Below are 13,199 nucleotides of genomic sequence, written 5' to 3' on the forward strand. Positions count from 1 at the left end.
GAAGCTGGATCAGAAGTGGAACTGGGACTCAAAATTAGATACTCTGGTGTGGGATGCAGGCTTCCTCAGCAGTATCTGAGTTGCTGCAAAAAATGGCCACATCCTCTCTGCTCTTAAAAACATAACCCGCGGCATTTTCTATACTTAAACATAGATGGTAGTATTTATGTATACTTATACTGTACCTTTAAAAATTTAAATATTTATGTATCACTATGCAAATAATCCCAGAAGATTATTTCAAGCAAAGGAAAAAAATTGAAGATTGACATGTTAAAATATTGTATAATACTTTCTCAGATAACATGTGTAATGGTCAGTGTTGACTAGGAATTTGCCTAATCTTCAAATTCAATATACATTATGTTTATTATTTTAACAATGTTATTAAGAAATAATAAAACATAATCCAGTCTCCCTGATTTATAACAATTAAAATAACTAGAGGTTCTTTGAATTGTCTGCTGATTATTTAGAAAGCTCATAAGTAATTTGCTTAGACGCCTCCCATGATTAAAGAATGGTTCAGAGTCCCTGAGACAGAGATCACACTGGGAGAGAGAGAGTTGGAAAGGCACACCCAAAGCAATGGTGCAACAGCTAAAAATCCTGCAGCCCAAGCCACCCCAGGGCATGCAAATCAGAAGGCTAACATGGGACACAAGCTCCCCGAGTGCTTTCCAGTGTGCAGCTGAGGTTGAGAACTACTGATCCAGGAGGATCCAGTGCCTGATCATTAATCCACATATTTTCTTTTTCTGTGCTTTTAAAGTCTGTTCTTCAATTTTTATTTAATTCTTTATTTTACAGAGTGATGGGACAATGGCATCTTAATTTTCTTAACTGACATCATAAAATATCTTTTGGATGTCATTTATTTTAAAAAAGGGAGAGAGTGCATGTGAGAGTAATAATAGTAATAATAATAATAATAATTTTCTCCAGTATTTGTTGCCATAGCAGAGATCTAGAAACTCCAGTTAGTAAATAATAATCATATATATTATATATATAATAATTATATAGTCAGATAGTAAGTATTTCAGGTCTTGTAATCCATATCATATGGTCTCTGTTAAAACTACTTGACTCTGCCATTGTGGCACAAAAGCAGTCACAGATAATATGTAAATGAGTGGTTATAGGTATACTCCAATAAAACTTTCTCCCAAAACAAAAGGCAGGTTGACAGGCTGGATTTGGCATGCAAGCTTCCATTTGCCAACCCCTAGTCTAAAACTGTGGTTCTCATGCTGGGTTCACAATATAGTCACCTGGGAAGCCTAAAAGGTACCAGTGCCTGGACCCCACGCTGGGCAAGACTAGGCTTTCCAGAGGGAGATGCAGGGTTTACAGACACTCCTAGCTCGGAGGGAGCGGGCATCTATATTCAATGTCAGTTCACTTACAGCAGAGTTGATAGGGAAGTACCCCAGTGTGGCAGACAGAACTGCCCCCAAGTCAACAAAGGGGTAAATAAAGGAAATGAAGGGAATACAGGCAAGGTCTGATCTTCCAGTATTGCCAGCAAAATGAGTTGAGAAAGTGGTGAAAAACCAGCTCAGAGGGAGAGAATGACAGTGCTCTTGGAATTCGTAAGTAACTGAGAGGCCAGGGGACTTCCATGGATAGTTACATCACAGGTGAGACGGCAGATGGCTGTCTAAGCCCAGGTTCCTCTGTCTACCGTCCCCTCCCATGCACCTAGGGCAGAGATTCTCTTACCTACGCAGCCTTCGCCGTCGGGTCTCCGCTGATACCCAGGTCCACAGATGCACATGTAAGTGCCGATGAGGTTCTTGCATTCCATTTGTTTTTCGGCACAGTCATGCTTTCCCTCTTCACATTCGTCCTCATCTGTAACAAAATGTACAATCCCAAATTTATAAAACAAGCTGTGTTAGCCACCTGCCTTTGAAACATAAAATGGTAGTAAATAACCAATTTTCATCTGTGTTATTTCAGGTTTGGCTTTATTTCCTTTGCATTCCTGGACATTGACCCCTTAAAAATGGGAAAGAGGCTTCTAAGCAGCTTTGAAATTGCTCCCCAACCAAATGATAACTTCTGGAGAAAGCATGCTCTGGGGCAGGGGCTCGTTGTGTGGCTGAGTCACTGTGCAGGATGTCCACATCCTGTAACAGAGCGTCTGACTGGATCCCAGCTCCTCCACTTTCAATCCAGCTGTCACTGCGTGCCCTGGGAGGCAGCAAGTGATGGCTCACGTAATTGGATCCCTGCCACCACATGCGGGAGACTCAGTTTGAGTTCCGGGCTCCTGGATTTGGCCTGGCACAGCCTGGTGGTTGTGGGCATCTGGGGAGTGAAACACTGAATGGGAGAACTCTGCCTTTTTCTCTCTCCTTTCAAATAAAATGAAAATAAATAAGTAAATAGAAAAAGCCTTGCCTCTATTCCCTTCCTTTAATGTTCATAATCCTTCGTTGAAGCATGCTTTCTAATTCTTTCTAATGAAATTAAGAAGTCTTATATAATTATAATATAATAATCCATAATATAATATAATCATTATAATAGCATTATAATGGAAATATATGATAATATAAACATTATAATCACAACATAACACTATAATGGATTATAATATACTGATAAACCAAAACTTCTATTATATAATAATTTTAACAAAAGAATATATAATGACATTGTTTTAACATAATAATATTAATATATTTTGGAATAATCTTTCTATAATAAAAGCTTTGTTTTTATACTTTGAAGAAAAGAAAGGCATCGGCGGAAATTTTCTAATGATTCTTAATTTTTTTTCCTTCTGGGGCGAGTTGGGTTTCCTGACTCTTCACTTTCTGTCCTACTGCACGTCCTTCCCTATGTATCATTCACTCTGAAATGCTCTTAGCTGAGACATTTGGTCTTTATTATGCATCTGATGAGGAGATCTCAGGAAATTTCCCCACCCTCCAGCAAAACTGCACTGAAGGCCTCCTGAGAGAGCAGGTGTCTGCTCATGTAAGAACTTGGGAGGAGAAGTAAGTCAGAGAGCCCTCCATGGGCAAGCTCCGTGATTCCCATTTTGTGTATATAACCCTATAACATTTATCATACAGCATTAGGATTATTTATTATCTTTGTGTCAACAACTTCACATTGAGTTTCTTGTATGTGGGTCCTATTCTATCTTCACATCTTGTACAATGGCCGACATGCTGGAGGCAGGCAATGCACGGTGAACCCCTAGAGTGAACCCCTTCACCCTGTTTCGGATGCTTTATGCATCAGTTTAGGGGAAAGGTGGCAGTAACAACCCCCGTATTACCCATGGACTATCTATGTTCTGCAATCCTCAGCCCTCCCGTCTTAAAGGAAGCTTTGTAGGTGGAGTTAGAGCTCCCTGGCTTAGGTGACCTTGAAGAAAGATGTCTCACCTTTGCACATCCTCCTGTCTTCTCTGAGGACATATCCAGCGGGACATTTGCATTCATAAGACCCGTAAGTGTTTACGCATCGGAAGGCACAGAGCAGAGGATTCTGGGCACATTCATTTATATCTGCAGCAGAAGGAAATAAGAAAATAGTGGGTCATATATTTTAAAAAGTCACATAATTTTGCAAAAAGTTCAAGTGCTTCATTGTTTTACATATGGTATAAGCAGTTTCTGATTTCTAGAGAATTACAAAATGAGTTACTGTCATTATATTCGGTGTAAGCAAGATGGCCATTTATTCTGGGTCTCTCAATACAGTCTCAGTCTATGCTTGCTGTCCTGTTAAAATTATTAAGGGTTATTTAGAGAAATTGTAGGTCTCTCTACATATGGAAGACTTTTTGAAAACTGAACACCAACTTCACCCTCTAGCTTCACTTCCTCTCCATTCTTTCCTTAGGCCCAGGGATCTCAACTTGAGAATGCAAGATCATCTAGAAGATTATTAGGCCCCACCCTTATGAATTTCTGATTCAAGAGATCTGGAATGAGGCCTGAAAATCTGAATGTCTAGCAAGTTCCCAGATGATGCTGATGCAGCTTGGTCCAGCGACCTCCCTGACAACCACCGTGCTGGAGGCTTGCTTCCTTTTCCTCCCTTCCATGCATCTTACCAGGCACACTGACTGACAGTTTTCAGGTGCTTATATGACACAGGCAACCTCTTGTTAGGATTGCCTCCAGATGGCTGCAGAATGCTAGTGGCTATCTCTGTGTACAAATGTTTCTATCAGTAGAAAAGAAGAGAAAATGAGAGAAGAAAAGAAAGGGAGCATGAGGGCCAAAGAGAAAGAAGAGAATTAGAAAATTAGAAAGAAGTCAGTGAACAGAAAGCAGCTGTATCCAAGAATAATTAGTAGGGGCACACACAAGTTAGTGCTTTACAGCCTAACTTGTGCCCTGGGCCACCTAGATCTTAGATTCTCTGCAGACAGGAGGCCACACAGAAAAGAAAGGATGACATGGCTAATCCGGCCCAGATGTTCTTCATTCTATAAACCCAGAATGGTATTTAATATTTAGGATTATCATCAATCAACTGTTCCCATGGCTCGTACATAACCAACAATTCTGTGTTTAACAGACTTACCTTCACATGTCATCATAGGACCAGGCTCAAATCCTTCCTCACAGGTGCATTCGAAACCTCCAATGACATTCTTGCAGGTTCCATTTCCACAAGGATTGCCCACAGAACACTCATCAGTATCTGTAAGTGACCAGAAGTGGGTTCAAAGTCATCCAGGATGAACTGAGATAAAACATGTTTGCCAGTCAGATAATACCTTTCATTCTATCAGAGCACTTTGACTTGTAACATCTTGATTAATTCTCATTCTGTTCTTGCAAGAAAGGAGCACATATGTCTTATTATCTTGGGTTCATAGATGTGAAATTTGATTTGCTCAGTAGTGAGACTGCCAGTACATAAGACTTCCAGCCCCTATAAAAGAGCTTCTCTCTGTGAATTTCTCCCACCTCCCACCTTATGAGGAAGTAAATCTACTACTGGGAGTAGATGCTCTAATGGTTAAAACAAGGTTCTTACAACCAACTGAAACTATGTGCTTGTTTAAAGTTTGAAATATATATCCAGTTTGGCTTTTCATTACATCACTCTCTAGGAAGCTTTAAACATGATGGATTCTTGCCAGATATAAAATAGAAGACTAAACTTACACAAAATCAGAGATCAGAGGTTAAGCAGAAGTAATACACTGGCTAAAACCAAGATTCAAATAGATTTTGTTGATTCTGTTGAAACCAGATGGCTCACATCAGGCAAAAGAAAGGATAGGAAAAATATGTTTAGGGTATGATTCCTCTAAACAGCTGTAGAGAAAGGACACATCTTACCCTGGAGATCTAAAAATTATATGTGCCTCCTAGGCCGGCGCCGCAGCTCACTAGGCTAATCCTCTGCCTTGCAGTGCCGGCACACTGGGTTCTAGTCCCGGTTGGGGCACCGGATTCTGTCCCGGTTGCCCCTCTTCCAGGCCAGCTCTCTGCTGTGGCCCGGAGTGCAGTGGAGGATGGCCCAAGTCCTTGGGCCCTGCACCCCATGGGAGACCAGGATAAGTACCTGGCTCCTGCCATCGGATCAGCGCGGTGCACTGGCTGCAGCGCGCCGGCCCGCGGCGGCCATTGGAGGGTGAACCAACGGTAAAGGAAGACCTTTCTCTCTGTCTCTCTCTCTCTCTCACTATCCACTCTGCCTGTCAAAAAATAGAAAAAAAAATAAAAGAAATTATATGTGCCTCCTAAGCCATCCACCTAGGACTCTCACTGTTCTGATACACCCCTTGGGGGAGAATATCTTCCCTTTGGAAAGGAAGATTTTTGAGAACTAACATTGATATTTTAGCTATCTAAGGCATAGAAGGGTGATGGACTGCTGTCAAGGGTTATGTTTTACCCGTGGGTTCTGAAGTCTGAAAGTGAAGGTAAGATGGTATGGTAGAGAGCCAAGGAAGGTGGCCCATCTTGCATGTAAACAACATCATTAACTAGAGAGTCCAAAAGAAAACATTGACAAACTTGCTTTTGTTCTGCTATTAAACCACATTGCCCTGTTAAGAATATTATTTCTTCAAGATCAAAGTCGGTGAGCTCAGGGGGCTTCCATGGTGTTGGCAACTCATGACTAGAGCCTGGGGAGATTGCTGACGCCTTAAACAAGAGTGTCAATTTGTTAAGTCAACAACAGGAGTCACTGTGCACTTACTCCTCATGTAGGATCTCTGTCCTTAATGTGTAGTCAATGTGAATTAATGCTATGACTAGTGCTCAAACAGTATTTTGCACTTTGTGTTCTGTGTGGGGGCAAACTGATGAAATCTTTACTTAATATATACTAAATTGATCTTCTGTATATAAAGAGAATTGAAAATGAATCTTGATGTGAATGGAATGGGAGAGGGAGCAGGAGATGGGAGGGGTGTGGGTGGGAGGGAAGTTATAGGGGGAAAAGCCATTGTAATCCATAAACTGTACTTTAGAAATTTATATTTACTAAATAAAAGTTAAAGCAATATTATATCTTCTTCATGTTAATAAAAACCACATTATTATTGACTTTCAGAGCTTGCCTGAAAAGCATTATATTCTAAAGTCTGGAAAAGATAAAGACACTGCTGGAGCTCTGATAGCTGGGGATGAAATTCTTACATCTTGATTCCTTGTGTACAAAGAGAACTTTGTAGTCTATACAGACAAACCTCATAGGTAATGCAATTATTAATTCAGTTTATGTCAAATTGTTTTAGAATTTTAGATAAAGAAATGTGATGCTTGGATGTAATTTGACTTTAGTATAGATTAAGGTTCAAAAGGAGGCCACAGGAGCCATTCTTTGAAATTTTAATAACAGAGTTAAAACAAGAAGAATTCATACTGGATAACATAACCTTTCATATCACTCCATGTAATGAAATGCAAATTAAGTTTTGTATTTTATACACTAATATAAGGAATAAGATTATGCCCCTAAAAATTTCGTTTTCTAATTTCACCTACAAGCACCTTGTCTGCTTTGTCCACTGCTTAGCCCCTCACTGCGCTTAGCCTGGCACAGGAAGGTGACTCAGCTAGTGTTCTAAGCAAGGAGACCTGAATGGATGGGTGAAACTTACAAGTCCTATCTCAATACATAAATGTCCAGATGTGAGTACTCGATGGCTTGATTTCTGATGTGTAAAATCCTGATGGGAGAAACTCACTCATTACTCACCTACACACTCATTGCCTTCTAGAATATAACCAAAGGGACACTCGCAGCGATAGGAGCCGTCGGTGTTGATGCACTGCCCGTGCTTACAGACATCAGGTTCTTTGCACTCATCCATATCTTAAAAAAAGGAGGAAAAAAAGCCTTTAAAAAAACATTAAGGCTAACTCTGATCGTTTCAGGATTTAACCGCTAAAATATCTAATCTCACAATACAACCGGTATCCACATGAAATGAAAAAAAAGTAGGGCTTAATGTTTCAAATTAGATGCGGAGGAATAAAAATGACTGGGAACAGGGTAATGAAGGGGCTGGTTGAGAGTATTCAGAAATGCTGAGAATGTAGCACAGGCTACTCACCGACCGCAGAATCATCAGGCCCCACGATGATCCCACTTCCATAGGGACAGATCTGGCGGAAAGCCTCTGCAGTGAGACACACACGTGTTAATAGGTAGCTCCAAGGCAATCAGTCACAGCTTCTCCCCAGGCAATGACCACATGCTGCACACACTGAGAAATGATGAACAGGACAAGCCCAGAAACTGGGGGAAGCCAACAAGACTCCCAAAGGTGTGATGCCAGTCCCTTGGGGAGCTCTGATTCCTAACACAGCTAAAAAAGAAAACAACTAACTAGCTCCTGGGATAAAATCATTTTCAGTGAGTATTCTTATTAGACTTTTAATTAAATGGTCTTACAGTCTCTAAGGCCCACAATCAGGGCTGGCTTAATCAGCTGGTTAAGCTGCTGCCTGCAATACCAGCACTCCATTAGAGTGCCAGTTTGAGTCTCAGTTGTTCCATTTCTGATCCAGGTCCCTGCTAATGCACCTGGGAAAGCAGCAGAACTTGGACCAAGTGTGTGGGCCCCTGCCACCCATGTGGAGACCAGGATGGAGTTCCAGGTTCCTGGCTTTGTCCTGGCTGAACCCTGGCTGTTGCAGCCATCTGAGGAGTGAACTGGCATATGGAAGACATCTCTCCAACACCTACCACCCCCTGCAGCCTCCACCCTGTAACTTTGCCTTTCAAATAAAATAAATAAATCTTTTAAAATAAAGGAGAGGCCTACAATCGTATTTCATGGCCCACCTATGCCTTGAAGGGCTCAAAGAGACCGCAGATGTCAGACATACCATCCGGTTCAGTGGGACACAGCTCACAGGGGTCTCCCCAGCCTTCCCCCTTCAAGGCACAGCAGCATTCCTGTTTGGAGTGATTTCTGGACTTGGGTGATGAACACTTTCCTCCTTCAAACTTTGCGTAACAGTAGCTCATTCGCAAATCTGCAACATAAATTCATAATACTCTTGAGTTGCTTTCCTACTGGATCTTTCTTAGAGTAATGAATAAGAAACAGTGCATCCTAGCAAATGTGTTCTCTGCAGCACAGCAACACCTTCAGTGATTATAAGAGTAACTGAGCTGACATCACTAAAGTCACAGGTGACTTTCATAGTGAGACCTAGTGAACAAATCAGTGGAGCTCTTACTTTCTCATTTCTTATTTTAGCCAATACTTTAAAATATTCTGATGTCTAAAATAAAGTCCAATACTGTAATTTTTCAAATCTGAAATCCATCGTGACTTCAGGATTGGAACACTCACAGACAGAATCATTCATAAGACCCCTTCATTGATTGCTCTACTTACATGGGTTAACAAGCACTCTGGAGTAAGGGAGCCCTGCTAGTTTTACTCTTTATTGAGATATCACACTTTGGCATTGATTCTATGACCTCTAAGTCCTGAAACCAAAATCAAACCCCAGATCACGAAAGTCAAATAAAGAACCAGCAACTTTGTAGAAAACACACCACAAGGACATGTCACTGAAGCAGCTGTTCGTGAAGTTGTCTGCTACAAACACAAGTGGGGCTTTTTTGCAGATTTTATATAAACATACACATATCATGTCAATATTATATTTTTGACAGAAGCTTGCCTGAGCTAAACAGAGGAAGGGAAGGCAAGAAGAAGAAAAGGGTCTGTGGGTGGGAGGGAGTACAACAGTTTGTCTTTCAAATATATATTTTAATTAAAATATTTAATTTAATTTAAAATTAAATTAAAATATTTATATTTTAATAAAATATATTTTAATATCACTTATTGTTTGGTGACTACAAAAGGAAAATGGCACCTACTTCTTGCAAAATTCTCCAACACTGCTTGACACAGGCTTGGAAACTTCCTACTTCTTATAGAACAAACTGGTGACTCTAAAAAGTGAGCTCATCCAGGGGTCTAGGGTGTGCTTTCCCTCCAATGTGACTTCCGAAGCCTTGCAAAACTCCTCTCTCTATACAGAGGCTAAAATTGGCAGATTGTAAGAAAAGGCTTTTGTAGCCACTTTGCACAGTTCCTCTTTCTTTATGTCTGACCACCTCTGCCTTTTTCATTTCCTCCAGCTACTGTCTTTCAGTCCCAGGAAGCAAACTATCACAGCCACCCATTGCCTTCCTATTGAGACAGTTTCACCAGCTTTGATTTCATGACATGGGACAGAGTGTAAGGTTACCACGTTGCCAAAGATAACAGGAAAAGATTCCATGGATTTAAGTTAAAAATTATCTCTATCTAACTATCTGGTCTAGTGTATTATATTTGCCAAGCTCCTTAGGTCAAATCCAGCTGGCCTCTTTGATGAACTTATTCAACTCTTCCACATAAATCAATCATCTCTAGTTTCTACAACACTTCCACGTCTCTCATGGCAGGCACCTTTCATTGAACTACCCTTCCGGAGGTCAAGGGCCTTGTCATGCAACATATTTGCTACCCAAATATTTCCTTTGCTGAGAAACTCGAAGATTTCCCAAACTATCATTTCTTGTAGAACACCTTTTTATTTCTTTCATTCCTCAAGTTCTTCGTCACATTCAATCTTTTGCATTTATCGATCTTGTTTTATTTATGCATACAACTGTCTTAAGTATAATTCAGTAAGTATTCACAAAAATGTTTCACTAAATATACTAAAACTGAACTCTCCTTTGTTTTCCAGTTTGTACAGTTTCTTTTAGTCTACAGACATTTGTTTTCTAATACTGGTGTGCAGAAATTCTCACTTTCTTTTCTTTTAGTCACTAATCTTGTTCCAGACCCTGGCCTTATCTCCCCCACCCCATCTACCCCTAAAAAATATTCTTGGCAGTGGCCAGCGCTATGGTGTAGCAGGTAAAGCCACTGTCTGCAGTGCCAGCATCCCATATGGGCACCTGTTCCAGTCCCAGCTGTTCCACTTTCAATCCAGCTCTCTGCTGTGGCCTAGGAAAGCAGTGGAAGATGGCCCAAGCACTTGGGCACCCGCATGGGAGACTCTGAAGAAGCTCCTGACTCCTGGCTCTAGATCGGCCCAACTTTGGCCACTGTGGCCATTTGGGGAGTGAACCAGTGGATGGAAGACCTCTCTCTCCCTATTTCTTTCTGTGCCTCTGCCTCTCTGTAACTCTGCCTTTAAGATAAATGAATAAATAAATCTCGAAAAAATATACTTGGCATTAGACTGAGAATCGCATGAGGTTTCAAGTCAGCCTCAGTGACAAATTCCAATAATTAAATTCTGCAAGTGGGAGTGGTCAATTTATACCTGTGGTCTTCTAGGCCAGGGCCTGTCCATCTGAGTCCCACAGCATTGCTACTACAGAAACATAAGCCATGGTTCTGTGGAGTTTTCTCATTTCATGGGCAATAGAAATCTGACTCCTAATTTTTCATCTTACAAGAAAAACCCAGCTTTTAATTTCCTGGCTCCAACAAAATCTGCACTCTGTGGGAAATTTACTTTTGCTTGTGGTGATTCTGTAGAATTGGTTTATTAATCAAAGGTGCCTTGCAAGTGGAAAAGAGAGCCCTGTTCACCCACACATATTAACCAGGGCTCGTCAGGATGCCTGTTTACCAGTCCACCTGCACAGGACCCTTAATGACCCCTGAAATTTCATCAGAACTACAAGAAAGTCACTTTTGCTGCTTGCATTCCTCAATCCTGGCTCTGCTTCCTGGAGCCGAGCATGTGTCTGGGCTGCTCACAGCTGGGCTGATTCTTCCTGCAGTGCTAGCCTGCTCTCTGTGACAGGCCAGTGCAAATTGAATTAATAGCCGAGGAGTTCCTCTGGCCTGCCACATCGGCAGATTCACACCTGGTTTCTCACTGCTTTCTTTCCAAACTCAGGCCAAGCCAAAGGCACACAAAAACAAGGGAGAAGGAGTTTGAATTTATCTAGCTGGTCTGTACTACATGGACAGAATAGCCGTTTGAATTAAGCACCCACTTCACTACCACCACTCTAAGATGTACTTAACTCTTTAACAGCTCTACAAGATCGAACCATCCTGAGAATTCTCACTCTCTCCTTGTTTCTAAAATGCCCAGTTGAAAAGAAGTTAATCAGGCAATTATAATAACAATAACAAGAGTCTATATATATTCAGTAGGATTCATTTGGGAAGCTGTTATTGCTTAAAATGAAGAAACAGAGCATCCCAGAGATTAAATGGATTACTCCAGGCTAAAAATGGCAGATCTTGGGCCCCAAATCCAGTTTTGGAAACTTAAATGATATCCAGTGCTTCTTATTTGCTAACAGGGGAACAAAACTATACACACACACACACACACACACACATACACACACACACCAAATAAAAAATTCCAACCCAACAATAAAATAATAACAATCCAGCAACAAAAACACTGGTAGAAAATGCATATGTGTGTGTATTTCCCACCCCTAACCAGAACTCAATAGACTATTTTGAATAAGTAGATAGCCACATAGGATTGCAGTTTTAGAAACATCTAACCAGGTTTCTGGAACTTAAGCACATACTGTGTTATACTGAAGTTCAGACTTCTTTTGATGTTTTTTGTTTTGTTTTGTTTTTGGAAAGTCAACCTGGCAAATCCCTAACAATCTTTACTGAAATAGTTGACAAATATTTTTCCTGAAAATGGACTGTGACCCTGCAAGACTCTCAGTCACTTTACATTTATTTTTCCGTTTCCTTAAAGAACTTGAGCTATAAGGGATGGGCACCATCTACCGGGGGGATCATGGTTTGAGCTGTGATATTTCTGTCTGGAAGTCTGGGTTTGGCCCACAACTAAGCAGGTTACCTCTTCTGAGGCAGGGAGGGCCCCACTGACTCCCCCTCCCCCTGCTTTGTTGTTCCAGTGGCTCATGGTGACCCCCCATGGCTGGGCCCATCACCATCTGTGTTCTTAGAGGAGAGACAGGCTGAGGTGCCAAGAGAGTTGTATAAGCAACCATAACTTGATGGATGAGTTTTTAACCTTAAAAGTAGAAACAAACCTTCTGACATCTGGTAATCATTAGACCTCTGGGTGAATGAAAATTCGCCATCTTCTCGTTCACAATGAGTCGGAGCTGTGCCATGTTTAAAACGTAAGACCACACCAAATAAACACAGAGTAATGAAAGTCCAAAGGCTTCAAAGACATTTACCTTGGCATCTTCTTCCAGTGGAGGACAAGGAGAACCCTTCTGGACACAGACACTTGAAGCTGCCTTCAGTGTTACTGCATGTGCCCAGCGCACAGATTTCTGGCTCTTCCACACACTCATCAATATCTACAAGAATTACATGTGTCAAAGTCAAAACACAACAGAGACAACATCAGGTACCAGATGCAAAATGGTAGAGGACAAAGGACAATGGAGTTTTAAAACCATTCAAATAATGAAGTTATTGTTCCCTATCTCAATGACATTTTCCTGTATCAATTTTTAAGCTGTGGTGATTTTAAAAAAAAATTTAGTTTTGAAACCTCCTGATGTAAAAATGGAATCTGCAAGCACCTTCTAAGGAGTGCAGTGGTAAACTTTTCTTACTTGGACTGAGTTGCTTGGACTGAGTTGCTTGGCTGATCAGAAAACCTAGAGTAATTTTATGCAATCCTAGGCTAGGAAAGAAACAAGAAACTCCAGAGTCCCACTGCACCACTGCACAGTAAGCAGAAAAGCTGTGCTGTAAA

At 41.0% G+C, this 13,199-nt stretch overlaps 1 protein-coding gene across 2 annotated transcripts in view; it reads right to left on the bottom strand.

Annotated features, from left to right (window-relative positions):
• FBN1 (fibrillin 1) overlaps nt 1–13,199 on the bottom strand; it is a 258,038-nt gene that overhangs the window by 19,356 nt on the left and 225,483 nt on the right. For both annotated transcript variants that reach the window (XM_051822402.3, XM_051822403.3), the window contains exons 50-56: nt 12,670–12,795; nt 8,334–8,483; nt 7,556–7,621; nt 7,198–7,314; nt 4,558–4,677; nt 3,408–3,530; nt 1,726–1,857 (exon numbers count right to left, since the gene is read on the bottom strand). In XM_051822402.3, the coding sequence (XP_051678362.1) occupies nt 1,726–1,857; nt 3,408–3,530; nt 4,558–4,677; nt 7,198–7,314; nt 7,556–7,621; nt 8,334–8,483; nt 12,670–12,795 (834 nt within the window). The remainder of the gene's footprint in view (nt 1–1,725; nt 1,858–3,407; nt 3,531–4,557; nt 4,678–7,197; nt 7,315–7,555; nt 7,622–8,333; nt 8,484–12,669; nt 12,796–13,199) is intronic.

The sequence above is a fragment of the Oryctolagus cuniculus genome, chromosome 12, assembly GCF_051225735.1.
Source record: "Oryctolagus cuniculus isolate XC-2025 breed Fujian yellow rabbit chromosome 12, ASM5122573v1, whole genome shotgun sequence".
Taxonomy (NCBI): Eukaryota; Metazoa; Chordata; class Mammalia; order Lagomorpha; family Leporidae; genus Oryctolagus; species Oryctolagus cuniculus.